This window comes from Camelus bactrianus, chromosome 7, assembly GCF_048773025.1.
Source record: "Camelus bactrianus isolate YW-2024 breed Bactrian camel chromosome 7, ASM4877302v1, whole genome shotgun sequence".
NCBI lineage: Eukaryota > Metazoa > Chordata > Mammalia > Artiodactyla > Camelidae > Camelus > Camelus bactrianus.
Window position 1 is genome coordinate 18,242,430 of NC_133545.1, and position 19,022 is coordinate 18,261,451.

The 19,022-nt window shown below is 49.6% G+C and overlaps 1 protein-coding gene across 4 annotated transcripts in view; it reads left to right on the plus strand.

The window, feature by feature from the left end:
* PLXNA4 (plexin A4) overlaps nucleotides 1-19,022 on the plus strand; it is a 561,131-nt gene that overhangs the window by 230,586 nt on the left and 311,523 nt on the right. For all 4 annotated transcript variants that reach the window (XM_045511050.2, XM_045511048.2, XM_045511049.2 and 1 more), the window contains one exon: nucleotides 2,779-2,961. In XM_045511050.2, the coding sequence (XP_045367006.1) occupies nucleotides 2,779-2,961 (183 nt within the window). The remainder of the gene's footprint in view (nucleotides 1-2,778; nucleotides 2,962-19,022) is intronic.

The window sequence follows — 19,022 nt, forward strand, 5'->3', positions numbered from 1 at the left end:
GAGGCACAGAAGAGCCCATGCGGGAGGCTGTCGTTGTCCCAGGAGTCCCGGCGCCATGGTAGGAGCCTCAGCGGTGGCCTTTGCCTCAGTTGAGCCTGAAGACAATACCACGAGGTCGGCCGTGCGGGATGACTGTCAGGTACAGATGAGGAGCCTGCGACCCGCCTCCTGACGGGCCCCGCAGGGAGCTGTCCTGAGCTGAAGCCAGCAGAGTCCCGGCCGCCAGGCCACCAGGCCCGGCTGTCCTCACTTCCTTCAAACTAAAACATTCCTCGCTGGGCCCTTTCCCTCCGTGTGAGATACCACCGTGGCAGAGACTCACAGGTCCCTGATTTTCTGCCTCTGAGCAAGCAAGGATTTAATGCTGCAGTTGGCTGAACGCATACTCCTATTTTGTAGGCGGTTGGTGTTCTGCCCAGAGGATGAAAAGAATGGTATTCGGGAACTGACTGCCCAGAAGTGTTGTTCTGGGGGTGGAGCGACCTAAGCCTCATCAGATCGATGGGGCATGAGTTTGAGCCGGGGGTGGTAGGGAACATGGGCTGCCTCCCTCCCTGCCTCAGTTTCACCTTGTGCAGAGCGGACAGTCATTCAGCCTCAGCTACCTAAAAAGTGGTTCATAATGGGCGAGGTACTCATACTAATGGCAGAGGTCTCGGCAGGGCTGAGGAGGTCCAGGGTGAGGATTCCTTCTGAACCAGAGGCAGGAACATGCAAGGCCGTGACGATTCCTAAGCTGCTTTCTGAACGCCTGGCAGGTCACTGCAGTCACGTCCAGCAGGGAGAAGGCATTGTCTGCCCTTAATTTGGATTTTTTCCTTCCTCTTCTGTGTCCATCTCTTTTGCTTTGCACCCTGTCTCCTCCCCTATTTCCTCATTTTAGGAAAGAACCATGGAGATCAGACTAGACCTTGAAAACTTCATCCTACCTTTGACTCCTATGGCTGTTTTTTTGCAGGGGGAGGAGGTAGGGGTTGTGTTCGGTCTGGGCTGTTTGGCCAGACCATGCAAGAGAGGCCAAAGGCGATCAAAGGCATGGGACGGACATCTGCTCTGCACGTGGTCTGCCAAGCCTGCCCGTGCTCTCCCCCTCCCTGCCCTGACTGCCCCACCATGGTAAGAAGAAAGGGAGGGGTCTGAGAGGGGATTTAGATGCTCAGCACGTTGTCTTCCTTGCCTATCCCAATGCCTATCCACCCCCCACTTCTGGGAGGGAGCCGAGGGGACCCCCCAAATCCCTGGAAAGCTCAGAGTTGGCCACTTGACACAGCTTTGCTGGCAAGAGCCTGCCTGCTGGTTCTCCAGATGCCTTTTCCTTTGGCTGGATCGAAGCCTTTAAAAAAATGACACCTTGTATTTTATTTCACTCCTTTCTCTGGAAAGTCCAAAGACATTTACGGTCATGGGCTCTATGGCTTTATGGAAACCCATCAAAAAGCAGAGGTTGTTTCCTTCATCTTTATAGAGTGGAAAATAAAAGCACAGGGAGATGGAATGACTCTTCTAAGAGCACACTGTTCTTCTGAGAGAAAGGGGGAAATCCAGCGTAGCATCCCGGAGCTCGGGGATGTTGGTGCCAGCCCAAAGCTGCCCAGCAGGGGGCACTGGGGGCTCCTCACCAGCCGTTGTCAAGGTCTTCGTCCCTCCTCAGTTGGACCCCCTAGCTGTGACCCTGTGCTCACATGGGGCTCTGGGAGCCTGGTATAGAACAGGGAGGAATTCAACTGAAACACTGGGGGTGGGGTGGGGCGGGGAGATGGGCCAAAAGCTGCTCTTGTCAGTTCCCTGACTCCTGAAATTGTCCCGGAGTCAGGAGCGAGAGCTGGGTCAGTGTGTCTCACAGGGCACCAAGGGATCCAGGGAATGTTCTCGTTAAGTAATGCTAATAAGTGTTTGGATCAAAAAAATGATTTAGGGAATAAAATGCTGGAAAGGCTGAGAGAATTTTAAACAGACTTTTTCTTGCAGGGCTTTCCTGGCCTTTCCTGTAGCTGAGCATTAGGAATCTCTTACCTGGTGTCAGAGCATACTGTGTTCTAGTACATTCCCCAAAACTGCTTGCCCAAGGAGCCCTTTTATGGTAGAATATCTTGGGGAACTCGGGTTCCATGGAAGACACTTTGGGAAATGCTGGTGAAGGCACAAGGTCAGGGCTGCCCTTCTCGGCCACGCTCTGAAAGAAACAGGGGCCTGCGATGGGGACATGGTGAGGCACCCCTGTGGCCTGCTGAGTTCATTCACAAACCTTCCACTCCTGCCGTTCCTCCTTTCCCCAGATTGTCTGTACGTCTTTGCATGGTGTTGTCATACACGTATTAACACTTCTGGTTCTCTATTCCACATGTTCACGTCCTCATCTGTGCGTCTGCTCCACAGTAAGTGTGTAGATGTGGAGACCACGCCTCCCCACTCCCCAGCAGGGCCGCCTGGAGGCCATGCTCATGGGTGCCAGCCCAGTGCTTTCCCAGTGATGGTGGTGATGGATCGTCTAAGCTACCAAGATGGCGCCTGGAGGGGGTGGAGGAGGGGCAGAGAGACCACGGAGTATGGTGAGACTCCAGGGATCGGTCATTTTTTGCCATGGTCCTGCAGCCTACTCAGCTGACTGTTGACAGGTTACCTAGTGTGCCTGGAACTGAGTTTTTCATGCAATAAAGGAGGGATTTATACCAGATGATTCCTCTGTAAGGATTCTTCTTGCTCTGTAGTTCCCTGACTCAGTGCCTCTGCCAATTGCCCTGGTGCTCACCCCTAATGTTCCTCCCTCTTTATTTTCAGCTCTTAACCATTGATGACAACTTCTGTGGCCTGGATATGAATGCCCCCCTGGGAGTGTCTGAGATGGTGCGTGGCATCCCCGTCTTCACGGAGGACAGGGACCGCATGACTTCTGTCATCGCATACGTCTACAAGAATCACTCCCTGGCCTTCGTGGGCACCAAAAGTGGCAAGCTGAAGAAGGTAGGACAAGGTGTAGTCATTTCGGTTCTTGTGAAGACAGCCGGTCCCGCCCTGGGACAGGTGTTTTCTTATGCTCTTTTACTGCCTTGGGCCTGGCTGGCGAGTGATATGGTTTGAGTTAAGGAGCTGTGTTGCTGCCTTCACTTGGAGGGCTGTTGTGGGAATCACACTCGGTGAGTGTGTGGATTCACCTGTTCCATGGGCTGAAGGTCTCTGAGAGGTGTGCGTCTCTAAGCCTGCTAGGCCATTCCAAATGGTGTTGGGGAAGGCAGACACGGGCAAAGGTTATGTCTGTTCCTCCCCCTGCAGCCCTTCTGGCTGGTGTGTCCATCTGGAATCCATTCAGGGAAACAGATGGAGAAAAGTATAGGACCTACTGGAGTTGCTAATAGCCAAATCGTGGGACAAAGAAACCGTGGATGTTGTGGGAGTGCAGAAATTCCTTAAGGTGGAGTAGAATGGTGTGATCTGGGGACACGAGCTTTCCTGCTTGTTCTCCAGAAGCTTGCTGGCCTCAGGGGTACTGGGTGACCTTGGCCCATCAGGAATATTGGGGACACCCGTCCATCTGGAACTATTTTCTCGCCCACCTCTGCTTGGGTGCTTGGGTTCTCATCTCAGTGAGTTAGAGCTGGCCTTGTTATAGGGTGTCCTCCTTGCTTGGATTAAAAGCCTTTGTGAGACTGTTGCCAGTAGGTCCTGTGGTCTGTTGGCTGATAGTCGTACTTCACTCTTCCCTGGGAAATACTGACAACTCCGTGTGGAGATCCTGCTTGTTTTAATTAGGCTTCCCTTGGAATTCTCTGGACAGCGTGTGATTCAGACTGATGGAGCAGCTCTGCCTGATCTGAGACTGAGCTTTGATGCCTCCGTCTCCCTTGGCTGTGTTTCTGGACATTCGCCTGACGGTCAAGGGGAAATGTTCTCTGCCCGTCTAAAAGACTGTGCCTGTTCTCCCAACCTATGTGACAGCCCGTTTCAGCAACTGTTTCTTTTCTTAAATTGTGCATCCCTGCGGAACAGGCAGTGGGGCTGGGGTGTGAGAGGGTGGAGGGGGAGAGGCAGGGGACAGAGCGTGCGTGAGTCGGGGCCGTGCGGCGAGTGGTTGCATGGGTATTAGCTGGGAAAGGAAACGCGTGTTGGTGAAACGCACACTGCAAGATGCTGTGGGCAACGCGGCACACTCCCGGGACCGCCCACCTCATCCTAGTGTCCTGCCGTAAGTGTTAACAAATAATTTAGCCATCACCTATATAGCTTTAAGAATTGTATTTTAGTCTCTTGCCTTTCTGCGAAGAATATATTAAACACAATTGAATGTTTTCTTGCTACCTTGGCTTTCTTCTTGTGATCATTACTTGTGTGTTGAACTGAATTTGCGGGTGCCCAGGGGAGACGCTGGGAGCTGCAGGCGTGTTGTCCCCGCATGACTCCTGTGTCTGGTGGCTGCATCCTTCCCGGATCTTCCTCTGGTGAGCATTGTCACTCATCACTTCCAGCCGCTGCCAGGAATCCTGGTCCACTTCAGCGCCTCTCCTCCTCCCCGGGTCTGCGGCTTCCAGCTCTCAGTGAGCTAGGAAATCAGATAACCAAACTTGCTGAAATTGTGTCTGATAAGCCTCGGTATAAACCAAGGAGGGAAGTGCTTTAGAGCAGGACCTTGGGCACGTTTCCGTTGGTTGCTCAGATGACTTCATTCTTCAGAAGAACTCAACAAGTTCAGTTTGCTGGCAAAGTGGATTCTAAATACCAAAGCATTCCCATATACAGTTCGTACGATGAAATGTCTGTTGCTCTGTTTTGCCTGCCCTGGTGGATGAATAAGCACTGTTGAGGGAAAAGTAGTAAGCAAGGGAGCTTGGGGTGCTCCAGCTCTTATCTCTGCTTTGCCTGATCTCGGCACAAGGGAGAGGTGGCTTCCTCTAAAGCACTGAAAGATTCCCACCCCACAGACTTCCTACCAGGTGCCAGCAGATCCTTTACTTGATGGCCCAATGAAGTAGACACTGTAGATGGATTTTTTTTTTTTTTGCTATCGTCTGAGCTTGTTAGTATATGGTGTCAGTGAAATAAACATTGAGACTTCCGTGCCCATAGCGGAATAGAAAGTTATTTTCTCTTGGGGGAGAAAAGGTGTTTCCTGGCCATAGCTGCATCGTAAACTCAAGACGGTCGACTTGCAAATGCATGCTTTCGGTCACTGGGTGGACAGAGGCTGATGGGGCCTGGCTCTGTCTCACCTGTGGAAGCCAGTCCCCTGATGAGGGTGGTCAGAGGGCAGCCTGTCTCGAATGAGGGCTGAGGACACCTCCAAGAGCCTGGGTGGGCAGAGTGCACACATACAACCCCCATGGGGCAGGCTGTGGGCAGAGCCTTGCCTTCAAGTGTCCCTAGAGGTCAGCCAGGCCTGCAGTGACAGACAACACCTGACCGGGAGCCTTGGAGCTTTATAAACTGCGGGCTAGCGCTTCTCATCTTTTACTTTGGGGGTTTTATGTAAGAACAGTTCTGTTTCAGCCACCTGGGACATTACATTTAATTTCCAGAACTGTAGTGGGACTGGTGGAGCATAAACATTTGAGAGGTAAGACCAGAGGGTCATGTCAGGGGGAGTGAGCCAGGGGCCCCCCTGGGGAAAGTCAGGCTGTTCGGGCAGCCAAACCTTCTGCTCCCCGAGCTCCAAGCAGCAGCCTCTTTAATAGCTCTGCTGAAGCCCGGCTACTGCTCCCGCAGACTCACAGCCTGCCCAGGGGGACAGTCTGAGCTCAGAAAGGAAGGCCCGGCCGCCGAGTCTGTTGTTTGAAATAATAAAAAGCGAAACTGGCCGGCTTATTTATTTTTTCCTAAACAATAGAATTTCCCACCACCCTTGCTCGCTGAGTACCACTCCCCTTTCCTTCTAATAACTCTGTCCTGCTTTTCCCAGAGGTTATCAGGACCACATTCACTTTTTGGGCAGAGGCCCAGCCATGGAAAGCTCTGGGGCTGCAGGAGGGTTTTGCGGGAAGTTTTGTGAGCTCCTGAAACGGAGTGAGGATAATGGAAATCATACCATAGCCGTAATTACAGAGTTGGCTTTTCTGAGCCCTGTAATAATCTCCTGTGTGTATCAAGGGCCCTTGCAGAGTTCTTTGCAGTATGACAAGGGACTCGAGGTGGGAAGGGTGGGTGGGAGGGGGCTGGGGCGTTTGCTAAGAGTAAGGGAGTTTGCTGCGAGTTTCAAAGGTCCCGCAGCTAGACTGTAGCTATCCATGGGCTGCCCTCAAAATTACTGACTTTTTGTTTTGTTTGAAAGATGTGGGTCTCCATCATTTGCAACCTTGTCTCTGATGACCATAATTTCACGCCTCTAGTGCACACATCACATGAGGCAGTGGGAGAGGAGGTGAGGCAAGTACCAATTTGGATGTCTTTTATGTGTTCTGATGCGTGTATTACGGCTGGCATTGGCATCCTTTTCCGTGCGACGTTAAGAAATGTGGCACATAAATGCTACAGTCATTAGGAGGTGCCTAGGAACTTAGGAATAAGTCACAGAGCGTTACAGTTTCAGCTCCAGGTAAACCTCTTAAGGCAGATGCCACCCTGATTTGCTTTAAGGTGTCTGTGTAAGTCTGAAAACCTCTGACCCAAGTTGGGATATCGAGGTCCATGTTGCCTCAGAAGGACAAGATCTCTTTGCTTAAATATTCCAGCCAGAAGTCTGCCCCCCCACTTTCTCTGCCTCTTGCATTTTTACCACTAAGTGATCATATTTTATGGCTGCTGCTCAGCAGTGAATTACTGCCTGACATTAGTGGGAGAGGCTAATGTTCATTGTGAACCAAAACATCATAAACTTCCACTTGAGGTGTGATTGCTCCTTTCATTTTGTGATTGCATCTTCCCTGGGTGTTTTGTTAGGTTAAATGGCTCACACTAACGGGACAGAGCACTTGGTGGATGTTGGTTAAGCAGAACCCTGGCTGGCCCTGCTATTGGCTTGTAGTAGGATATGTGTGTATGTATGTGTGTGTGAGTGTGAGCACAAAAACCAAGCTATACCAATCTCTCTGGATAGGAATTGGGTGTGTATCAGCATGGAGGGTCAATCGGAGTAGATATCACAAAATCATTCTTATTGGAAAATTATCATGCAGATTAATTCAATCTTCCTAATTTTTTTTTTCTTGAGCCTCTTTTGAAGTCGATTTGCTTGTGTTCCATAGGCTCTGACTATAGGCCCCAAAGAGCAACCAGCCAGAGGTAGAGGGAGACCCACCTGGGGCTGTGTCATTCTGAACATAAGTTCTCAGGAATGGATGCTCTGTGTGCATGTGTGTGCGTGTGTTTTTGAGATGCTTGAGTCACAGAGCAGTACCAGATCAGGGATGTGCAGCGTATCTGAGAATTCTTCTTAATATTCACCTGAAAGTTTATGTCAACTTTAACTAAAGAAAAAATTCATTCTATGGAAAGCTCTCAGGATGGCTGGAGGCATCACAAAATCCAATGGAGGTACGGTGCTGGAACTCCAGCTTGCCTGAGACCCTGCAATTAGAGCAGAGGTTGAGTGTACCTGGTGTAGGGTTTGGTCAGTTTGCTCCGTTATGTTACAAGTTTTTCAAACCAGAGCTGCTGGCTGGTGTGCATGTGGTTAGATACCCACACAGAAAAGAAAAGAAATGTGGAAGAATCAATGCTGGATAATTTCTGCTATGGGGAAAGTCCACTGAAGCTTTTTTTTCTTTGGATTATTTTTGTTATTGTTTTTGCACTGCCCACCCCTGGCTTTGCAAGTCTTAAGCCTGTGTGGGTCTTAACCTGTGGGTCAAGTGATGGGAAGCTGAGAATGAAGGTGCACAGTTGATGCTCGGCAGTGGGGGGCAGGGGGTGCCTCCTTCCTCTGACTTCACGCTAAGCAGGGACAGAGAGATGGCTGTTCGGTCATCAGTCCTTCAAGCCTGGGGACTGGGGACTGGGGACAGGCCTTCAGACCAGCTTTGCCTCGTGCCAGCCTGTCCACTTCTCACCATCCTCCTCCCACCTTGTCTCAGTCTCCTCCTAGGACTTTTGGTCCATGTTGTACCTGGGAGGTATGGAAACCAGCTAAGCCGGACAGTGTCCTCTTGGACATATCTTATATTCTTGAACAATAGCAAGCTTGCACTCCATCATCCTTTTTACACAAGTGTGTCCCCATTGGCACTATTTTCTTATCCTTCCTATTTTTCACTGCTCAGCCCTGAGGCTCATCCACTGTCCCTGCATGTCCTCGTCGGGGATCCCAGGTGATCCCTCAGTGCTGACCCTGGCAGGATCCGGGGCAGGATCCTCGCAACTGAGCATCTGCCGCAGCCCCTCTCAAGGCAGCTCAACACCAGGAGCTGGGGCTTAGTCTCATTCTCCTCCTGGCGGACTCTTGAAACACACTTTGAGATCCCCAGAAAATACTACTCCAAGCACATTTGTCATTCTGTTTTCCAAATGATCATTGCTAGTGCACATGATTTAAGGAGATGGTTTTAAATGAGCTTTGCCAATTCAAGATTTATTGATACATGTGTGCCATTTTTTTGAATCATATGTGTGTGTATATATATATATACATTTGTGTAGAATGATCCTGATCATAAATTAAAATGCAGACATTAAAATTGAAGACATTGTTGCAGAAACACCTCAAATCATCGAGCACACTCAGTCAGCTGATGCTCAAATGCCAGACATGCTGGAGAAATTTATCCAGTGACACATGCAATTGAAGTAAAATATTGTGCTTTACAAGAACATATCATTAAAATGAAAACTAGCTGCGTATCAGGAGTCTGGCCATGTAACCAAGACAACAAAGATGGGAAAGGATGAAAGACATGATGTACCAGAGGAAGAGGGTGAGGCAGAAGGCAAGAGCAGGAGGTGGGCCCCAGCTGTAAGTGGTCCCCTCACTACTGAGCTCGCATCTGATAGCATCTGGACGGGAAGAGAATAGAAGCTGTGTGGTGAGACGGGAGAAGGTTCTCGGAGAGGGCAGGCCGGGGATGGGGAAGGCGGTGGTAGCCAGGCTGACCACGAGTTGAAGCTGTGACTGGGGGTCTGCTTATAGTTCCTACTATTCTCAAGTGACTTCCTGTGAATGTGGCCACTGGGCTTGCTTCCTGGTGGTGTCATGATGCTTTTCCCAGTAGCTTTGATTTCTCTTAGAGACATTGATGGTGACTTCTAAAATAGCTCCCTCAAGTCTCCCACATTCACTCCATGCCTTCTGTCCTGCCCCCAGGGGACACAGATGTATTGGTTATGGATTGCCATGTAACAAATGACCCCAATACATAGCAGCTTAGAACAGCATTTATCTCATGGTGTCTGTGGGGCAGGAATCCAGGCCTGGCTTAGCTGGGTCCTCTGGCTCAGGGTTGCTCACAGACTTGTAGCCAAAGTGTTGGCTGGGGCAGCATCATCTCCAGGCTCAAGGCCAGAATGGGGGAGGATCCTCTGCCCAGATCATGCACATTGCAGTTGCAAGGCCTCAGGTCCTCACTGGAAACATCAGTCACTTGCCACATGGGCCTCTCTGTGATGGCCACTCACACAACAGTGACATCTCATCACTTCTGCTGCATTCTATTCATTAGAAGCCGGTCACATGGTCCAGCCCACACTCAGGGGAGGGGCTTCCACAAAGGCATGACTAGCCAGAGGCAGGAGTCATTCAAGTCATTGAGATCATTTTAGAGGCTGCCTGCCACACAAGGGCTTGGTTTCTGGGCTACCGAGAGCACCAGAACCAATACTTCTGAAGTTCAAGTTAACTTTTAGTGGTGTAGGAAGGGGCACAGCCCTACTTAGGAACCAAAGTGGCCCCAGCACTGAATCCTGTCTACTGGCTCCCTGAGGTTTTGATGGACATATTAGGGAGTCCAGAGGATGAACAGGAAAGGGCAAAATGGCCAGCCACATCCACAGGGCCAGAGGTGCCAAACCATCCTCAGTGGGAGGTCTGGGAGCACCTGGAGGTCGTCCCAAGGGCTCTGCTCATCTTAGGGAAACAATGGTGGTTTATGATGGTGGATGAGAGAGATTTGCATTTCCGTTTGGTAACTGACAAGAGCTCTGAGTCCACGGAGAATCCATGCCCCATGACTTTGACCCCTTTTGGGAATCACCTCACTTTTAGGAAGGGGTCATTTTCCTAGGGATTGGAGCTGCAAGAAAGAGGATGGGAAGGTAACTACTGTGCTTTGAACACCCAGTAGGTACCAGGCACTGTTCTGGGTATTTTACCTGTGTTATGTGCATTGATCATCTCGTGTAATCCTCAACATGTCCTTCTGGGTTAGAGACTACATCCTCCACTTCACACAGGAGGAAAGGGGGTGAGTAACTCACCAGTGGACACATGATTTGATCTAAGGTCTACCTTCATTTATATAGCAAAATATGAACTGAGGCTTTTGCTCTCGGGCTGTGGGTTAACCTCACCTCTACAGCCATGAAAGTGGTGCCTCCTGCACCTGGTCAGCACACCTGTTGTCCAGAACCTTCCTACCTTCCTTTATTTCCCTCTCTGCTCCTGCCCTGGCTCCAGGCCCCTGTGTTCAAGCGTGGATGGTTGTAACTGATTTCCCCATCTCAAGGCTCTCCCCTCTTTAATTATCCTGTAAATTGTGCCAGGATCATCTATCTAAAACGGCTCCAGTCCTTTCACTCTCCTCATTAAAAAAAATATATATCTTCTCATCCAACCTTCTGTGGCCCCCACCTGCCTATGTGTCAGTGGCCCAGCCAAGGACACAGGTATGTGCTTCAGCCCTTCTGCCCCGGCATGCTGCCTGGCCCCTCATGATTTGACTCAAGGATCCTGGCTAAATTTAAATACCAAGGAGGAGGCTCCCACCTGAGAGATGATGGGGTTCCCACCTATGTGGCAGCTCGAGCATCACCAACCCCCCTCCATGGGCAACTTCCCTCTGGAGGAGCAATTATGCTGGAGGCCAGCCTGCAGCCCAGTGGGCGGTGGCCTCGGGGAGGGGCCAGAGGTTTTCTGGGAAACAAGCTGTGCTTTTCCACTTACCACTGACCTGCCACCTGGGACTCACTTGGGGTGTCTGTCTCACTGGAATCCTCTCTTCCCGCCCGTGGGACTGTGTGTAGTGATTCTTGACTATTTTTCCTGTTGCTGGTCAACCAGGGTCCCTGTCTTTACTCATTTGCTAGGTGGCTGCTTCTACTTAGTTATATCCCATGCTGCTTTGCAAGCCCTCTGCAGCTGAGGACCTAATTACACCGTCTCCTTGGACCCCTGGTCATTTTTAGCAACTACCCCACCAGTCCATCCAGCCTTCTTTTTCTTTCTAAACGCCTGTCCCCTTCACCTGAGCTTCTTGCCCCACGTTTGCTTTTTCAGCTCCTGCCCGTCCTTATTTGCATTGTGCTCTTAAGGTGGGAAAACCCACTCACAGATGTTATCTTGACCAGTTGCCCAGGGTGACTATGGGGTAGTTAAGTCCCGAGGCAGCTCTGGCTCCACGATTTCTTTATACATTTGGTGACTTGAGAGTCAGTGATCAGATGGTTTACTCTGTTGACCTGCTTTGCCCTGCTGGCGCCTGTGTGAGTCTCATTAGGACAAGTGGGCCAGCGAGTGGGTCTGGGAGCAGTGGGTGTCAGCTCACAGGTCCTCCCCGCTCTGCAGGCTCTCCCTTCCTTGGGGCCACTCTCTGGCCTCTCCAGTGCCTCCCCTCATCCCAGTTTTTTCTGTTGAGACCTCCTTTGAGTTCCCTTCCAGAAGTTTCCTTCCCCCTACCCCCACCCACCCAAATGAAGGCTCCTGAGGCCTTGAAAAGAAGGGTGGAAGGAAAGGAACACAGGAGAGGCTCCCTCATTCCCACTGTAGCCAGGGAGATGGACTGTATTTCTGCTTAACCACTCACATCACCCACCAGGCTGTTGATGTGCTGGGGGTGGGGGAGCCGAATTTGCACGTGCCCTGGGATGGTCAGACTTGACGGGCCAGAACGATGCCGAGGCCACCTTACGACTGCATCCGTAAGTTACACCAAATCCTGCTGCTTTCCGGGTCTTCCCGGTGGGAATCTCAGATGCTGAGTATTGTTTCAGGCAGGATTATACCTAAGATCACATGGGTACTTTACACGCTACATGGTTTCTGATAACAATAAAGATGGTTGGATACCTTCGGTTCATTCTCAAAGATCTGTAAGTGAATAAATTCTTTAACTTGGTCTTTCTGCTAAATAACCAACATCCCCCAGTGATCATTCAGCTATTTCCCTTCTGTCCTACCTTCCTGCAAAGAGCAGAGCCAGAAACAGAAGCCCTTTACAGATATTTCTCACGATGGGTGCACAGGCTTTTTGAAAGGTTGTATATACTTATAACCATATACTAAATGTTTTCGATTAGCATACATAGAATGTCTTTCTTAATCTTTGTGATTGAAGTTCTTCTGGGGCTTACCCCAGACATACCAGGCCTAAGAGAGGAAAATACATTTTAAACCGCACGCACAGAATCTGTCTTTCTTAGATCCCATGAGGTTTAATCAGGCAGGGTTTGCTCAGGCCCTGTGTGGACCTGCACCTGCACACTGTTGGCCTTAAGTGCCGCTGTGGCAGCTGGGGCGCTAGCCTTCTCTGTGAGCCAGGCAGGGTCAAGGCCACCTTGGCGCTAGTAGACTGACCGCTTCATTGCTTCAAGTAGGCTGTGGGCTTCTTCACCCAAGGGAAAGCTCAGGGGCTTTTGGGTAAGAGAGATGAGTTCATCAAAGGAACCAATGAGCCCTTTTCTAAACTGAAGAATCCTTTTCTAAAATTAATATCCTCAGAATGTATCTATTTTACCAACCTGAGTTTTTATTCAGTCACATTTTGATTACCTAGAAATCACAGGAGAATAGGTTTCAAACTCTGTCACTGAGAATTTTGTCTGAGAGGGATTTGTTCATTTTCTTTGCATAAAAAATAGTTTATTAATACATCTGGATCTTTTCCCCAGCATGTCTAAGACTTTCCCAGCTAGATGTAGGTGCCCAGCACAGTGCTTTCCTGAAGGTAACAAATGCTAAGTAAGAAATGTGTTTGAAGATTGACTATTGGGGCTTAGGGTCGTTTAGTACCAGTGTGTGTGTGTGGAAGTGTATCAGCTAGCTTAGGCTAAGTTATGTTGCAGTAACAAGTGACCCCCAAATTTAAGCAGCTACAACAATGTGAGCTCATTTCCAGCTCATGTTCATATGTATATGGGTTTGGCAGCAGCTATGCTCCAGGTTGTTTATTTGGGACAGAGGCTGAAGACATGCCAATCTGCTGGCAGAAGGAATAGAGAGATGGCTGTTAACGCTGCTGCTTGGAAGTGGTACATGTTATTACTCCTCATACTTTGTTGTCTAAGTCAAAGGGAATGAATGGGAAATAGAACCACAGGAAGAGGCCTGGTGCATATATGGGTGGGGAGGTGGGAGGGAGGAGCACAGAATATTTTGTTAATAATACAGTTTACTCTAAGGATTATTGCTGTGGACATTGCACAGAGTCAAGACTTACCTACTTGGCCCATCCATAATGTGCTCAGTGTTTCTTGGATTAAAGAGCTCCTGGTCCCTTCTTGCTTAATATTGGAGAAGATGTATGAAAAATATAGGATATGTAGGAAAAATGTTTTGTAACAACTCCAGATACAGTGTTGGAGATTTTTAAAAAACAAAATCTACTATCAGCTTCTTTTCCTGTAATTTGCTTTTCTTTTTCTCAAACTGAAGTTAGAATTGTTCAGTTCCTCCCATTAGTCAGGCTCCAAATGTTTATATTTCCCTGTATCCAGTTTTCCTTCAGAGTGAGGGCACTTTTCTCCTTAAATACAAAGATTAGATTGTGCTCAGCAGATGTCTCTTGGGGTAATTAAATTATCCAAATTTATTAAATCATTTCTCTTAACTACAAGTAAATGGAGCCTTCCAAATTAATTTTCCCTGTGTAATTTAGCCCCCAAACGTTCCCCCACTTCCCCTCTGAACTCTGCTTTTCTGACTCTGAATTCCAAAAATTCACTCTGGACACAGGCAGGACCACTGGCCCTTGAAGTCCATCCTCCAGGCAGGGAACCCAATCTGGGAGTTCTGGTTCCAAAGCTGGCCGCTGACTCTGGACCAGCTCACAGACCTCCTTGACAGGGTTCCCCACCATCTGCTCCTCTCTGGAAAAGGCAGAAGTACAGAGCTGGAATCCTGAGTGGAGGAAGCCATCCTGCAGATTGGTTTGAAAAAACATTGATTTTTTTTTTTTAAGCCTTCAAATTCATTTCACAGATTGCCAATTTGGGGGCTGGCATGTCTTAGACTTATATCATATTGATGATGCATGAGGAGTCATTGAGCATCCATAACTGTAAAGTGATATATATTTTCATGGCTGAGCTAGTGGCAGTGATTGGGAGGACCTTGGCCATCACAGGAAGCTCGTAAGGAGTGGCCCTGTTGCCGATATGCTAGGAGGAGCCCTTGGATCCTTTCTAAGCTCTACATCTTCTATTTTCAGGTAGGTATGGGATATACCCTCACATGCACGACTGTCTGCCCTCTCCAACACCTACACACACATTTGCGTCATAAACGTGCACACGTACCTAATCCCATGCATACCTGTGTGCACCATGCGTGCTGAGGTGTAGCTGTGCATGCACACTTCAGAACCAGACCCTCTCTTTGCACTCAAGCCTGAGGCTGGTCCTCCCTGTTCTCTGCCCTCTTGGCCTGAGCCCCAGCCACGTCTCTCTGGGAAATTAGCAGCACACCATCTAATCAGTTTACCTCTGACTCGCCCACTTTGGCTTCGAGATGATGACAGAGTGGAGCTATTTAGCTGTCAACTGCTCTGACTATCGCCCAGATGGACAGCGCCTCAAACATCAGAGTGGTTTCTTTCTCCCCCATGTGCCGGGGGTGGTAATGAGCCTCCCAGTTGCTTTTTTAAGTGCTTCATGCATCTGCCTTTAATTTTAATGCCTCTTGCCTGCTGACCTCGCTTCCCGGCAGCCAGCCTAAGTGTGATTCCCATAATTAGCTTAGTGATAATTTAATCTCTCTGCTTTAAATTTGATTGTTTTTGAGGGACTTGGGTCTGAGGATAGGGGAAAGGGGAACTTTGCTGCTTGCTTGACCTCTGTTTTTTGTCTGGACTCTTTCTCTGACCAGGGCAGGATCAGAGGGAAATAGCTGGGTTGGGTGAGGAGACACAGGGAGAGAGAGGCTCTTGGCATCATAGATTCTAGAAAGGAAGCAAAACGAAGCTTTTTCTTCCTTCCCTTTCTTATAGGGAATTCCCTTTCTTTGTCCCCATTTCTCCCCCAGAATATGAAGGAGTGTGAATGAGGGTAGACAAAGCACTTTAAGATGCTTGGTGAGGAGTAGTTTCAAAATGGAAAAAATAATAAACTTCCTCAGTGGTCACGGCAACCATTCTCTTAAGCCGGAGGAAGGTGAGAAGGAACAACGGGAGCCATCAGATGCCTCCCTGCTGCTTCCCGCATCTGCTCCTAGGCATCCCCGTGATCCTCACACCCAAGGGTCTGCCCAGGTCTGTATCAGGGGATGCTCATGCCTCTAAACTGTTAAAACCAGGCCAGCACATTACAGGAAGAGTTGGAACTGACAGCTGGGAAATCTCAACTTTGTTGCTAGCTGCACTCCTGATTTTGGACAAATCGTTTATCTACACATATTTCACCTTTTCAGCAACGAGCATGTTAATATACGCTCCCTCCGTCTCTCATATGAATGAGCTGAGGGTAATAGGACTTCACATCTGTGGAGCATTCCTTGATTCAGTAGGAGGAAAAAACAAATAAAAATTAAGAAGATGGTGAGGATCGAATGATTTTCTGTGCTTAGTAAACCTCTAAAGAGAGTCTTCAGGCTCCATGGATATAAAATAAACACCCATGTGAACCCAGGCAGGGCAGATGAGCAGAGGGTAGAAGGTCTCCAGGGGCAACCTCAGATGCTCCCAAGAGATGCACTAACCAGTCCTTGTGGGATTTATGTGTGTGTGTGTGTGTGTGTGTGTGTACGTGTGCACATACACATCAAGATCTCTTTGGAAGAACTTCAGGAAGCCACCCTCGGCTACTCCCTGGGTTGCCACTCCATGCAAGATGCTGTAACAGGGTGAGTACCTTGGCAAAGGGAAGAGGGCATGGACAGGGCACGCTCAGCTCTGAAGAGCTTGGGATTCCTCCTACTGCCTCCTACAGCCTGGAAACAAGGTCTTTGATTTATGAGCTAACTTTTAATTAAAAGAACAGCAGAAAAAAAAATCTCATTTTGCCTCTCCAGGATAAATGGTTCACAGTCTGAACTAATTTTGTCTCTTCTCCGAATGCCCCAGTGCTGCAGGAGTGTGTGCACGTGCGTGTGTGTGTGCATCCGTATGTGTCATGGGATGGTGGTCCCCCTCTAAGGATTCTTTGCTACCATGGCTGACCCCACCTCTACCCTGTGGGTCCTGCTGTGAAACCCGAACACAGCTTCTTGCCCTATATCACAATTTCTCTTTGCAGATGTTTTTCTAACATCTTTACTCGAAAAGATGCTATTAGTTCCGTTCTAAGCTGCTTGTAGAACTCTCTTCTCTTTCTTTCGGCCACAATGATGTCTATACTGTCTTTGGCGGAAGAGATTTTATTTTGGTGGTCACCCAAAATTCTCAGTACATTTTGATTTATTCCTCTGACGGCCCCTCATTACCTCCCATCGGCACATCCCAGTATGGAACTGATCAGACTCATAGCCCATCTTCTCCGGGAGCTGATCTTCTCTAACATGACTGAATCTGACACGGAACTAACCCCTGGTGGGCTTGAATATCAACTTGGCCTTTGTTGTATCACAACATTTATTCTCCATCACTGTCCATCACCTTTAGCAGTGTGATATGGACTGCTCTGTTCTGTGGGTCCTGCCTTCTAGAAGTACCTATGTTTATTTGATATTTAGAAATATATTTCTTTCTATTTGAGAGGCCTCAAGTCCATTCTCTTAGTATTTTCATACCTCCCTCCATTAGGAAGGTTTATGGAGCCCTGTCTACTGGCAGGAGAAGCAGGAGCCAGGGGTCCTCAACCCAGACAAAGGTCCCACCTGCCAGTGCCTTCCTGGGACTTTGGGGCAGCACTGGGGGAGTCACTGGCCTCTTGGCTCCAGAGAGAGAATCTGCCCATGAAACACTGAAAAACCTCAGGAGAGCTGACCAGCAAAAATCCCCAGCTAAGATAAGCCAGAAGACCAACTACAGGGCCACGGAGAGGTGGCCTGAGCCAGTGGCAGGAGTTTGGGTTTGCATATGGTGATGAATTCTCATCCTTCTTTACCGCTGACTCACTTCAAGGGACAAGGGACAGTCACCCCCCTCCCATCCTTTGCAGAGCTTCAGTCTTATTTGCAGTGAACAACAGAGGGCATGAGCTCCAGCCCTGCCCCCTGTTCTGCCGCCGCTGCATTTATAAATACTCTATCACAAAATGTCCTGGTATCAGCACGAGGGGAGGTTCACAGGGCCGTCAGCCACCACCTCACAGAATGTTCCTGCTCGTCGCTCATCTCAGACAAAGCCAGTTGGTATCTGTGGACTCGCCTTAAAGCGCCAGCTCGCAGTACCTGGGGTCTCTGGGCTGGGGGAGAGCAGGGTGGCAGCACCTCAGGCTGCACCCAGCCTGCCACCTGCCACACGCCGCACACCCTGGCCGTCACCTGCACCTGCTCCTCTTGGGTGAGCTGAGGGAGGGACCCCCACGCCCTTCACTTACTTTATGGTACCAGCAGTGACGTCCACTTTCCAGCTTGTCAAAGTGATGTTTCCCAGAGAGCTTTGAGGCCCTGGGGCTGTTCTGCAAGATGAGATCATTGGTGCTAAATTTGTCTTTGCTGACAGCCCAGAAATGGGTTCCAGGGACCCTTGGCAGGCTTGGGAGGTCGGCGGCGGGGGGCGAGTCCCGCATGGGCCCCAACACCTGCCACCACTGTGGTCTGTCAAGAGGGGCTTCCTTCTCTGACAGTTCTCGCCTCTCTGCTTTCAGCTTCCCAGGTGCCCTGTTCTGAAGATTTGCTTTTGTGCCCACGACCCCACCTCAGTCCTGGCAGCTTAAAAAGCCAGCACAAAAGCCAGCTTAGAGAGTTTACCCAGACTTGGGAGAAATGGCATGTGGCTCTCTGGTTTGTCCTTGCCCGTGGACAGTTGTCTTGCATTGCAGGCACTGATGGTTGAGGTTTTTCAAGTCCACTGCTAAGGATGTGAGTGGGGTTGGGTACCAGAGCCTCCTCACACTCCTGGATGTCTGTAATCTGTGGTTCGGACAAATGAGCTTGGAGCTTGAAGGGTCCCAGGAGCTAGAATCAAGACTCAGGAGTTTCGTTAAGGAGCCAGGGCCACTTGAAGCTGGAGGAGAGGACAGGCTGCTGCTCTCCTGGCCAGGGGGCTGGGCCAGAGCTCCATGGTACCAGGTGAGGCCCACAAGCTTCCTGGCTGGGAGGACTCAGCCCGCCGCACCTTCAGAGGAGTCGAGCCCCCGGGGAATGAAGGGAGGGAGTGCAGACAGCTCACCAGGGCGCAGCGCTGCAGTGTATGCGTTTCGTTTCACTGCTGTGACAGACTGCATCAAACTTGCTAACTTAAAACAATGCAAACGTATTGTCTTATAATTCTGCCCCAGGTCTGACACTCACTGGGCTAAACTCAAGATGCCAGTGGAGCTGTACTCTTCTGGAAGTTCTAGGGGGAGAATCTGTTTCCTTGCCTTTTCCAGTTTCCAGTGGCTGCCCACATTCCTTGACTCATGGCCCCTTTGCTCCGTGTTCAGAGTCAGGCACGCGGCAGCTCTCTGACCCTTCATCTGTAATGCGCCTCCTACTAACCACAGCTGGAGAAGGGTCTCTACTCTTAAGGACCCGTGTGATTGGATTGGGCCCGCTGGATAATCTAGGCTACTCTCCCCATTTCAAGGTCCTTACCTTCATGACCCACCAAATCCGCTTTTCCATGAGAAGTAACATATTCTCTAATTCTGGAGAT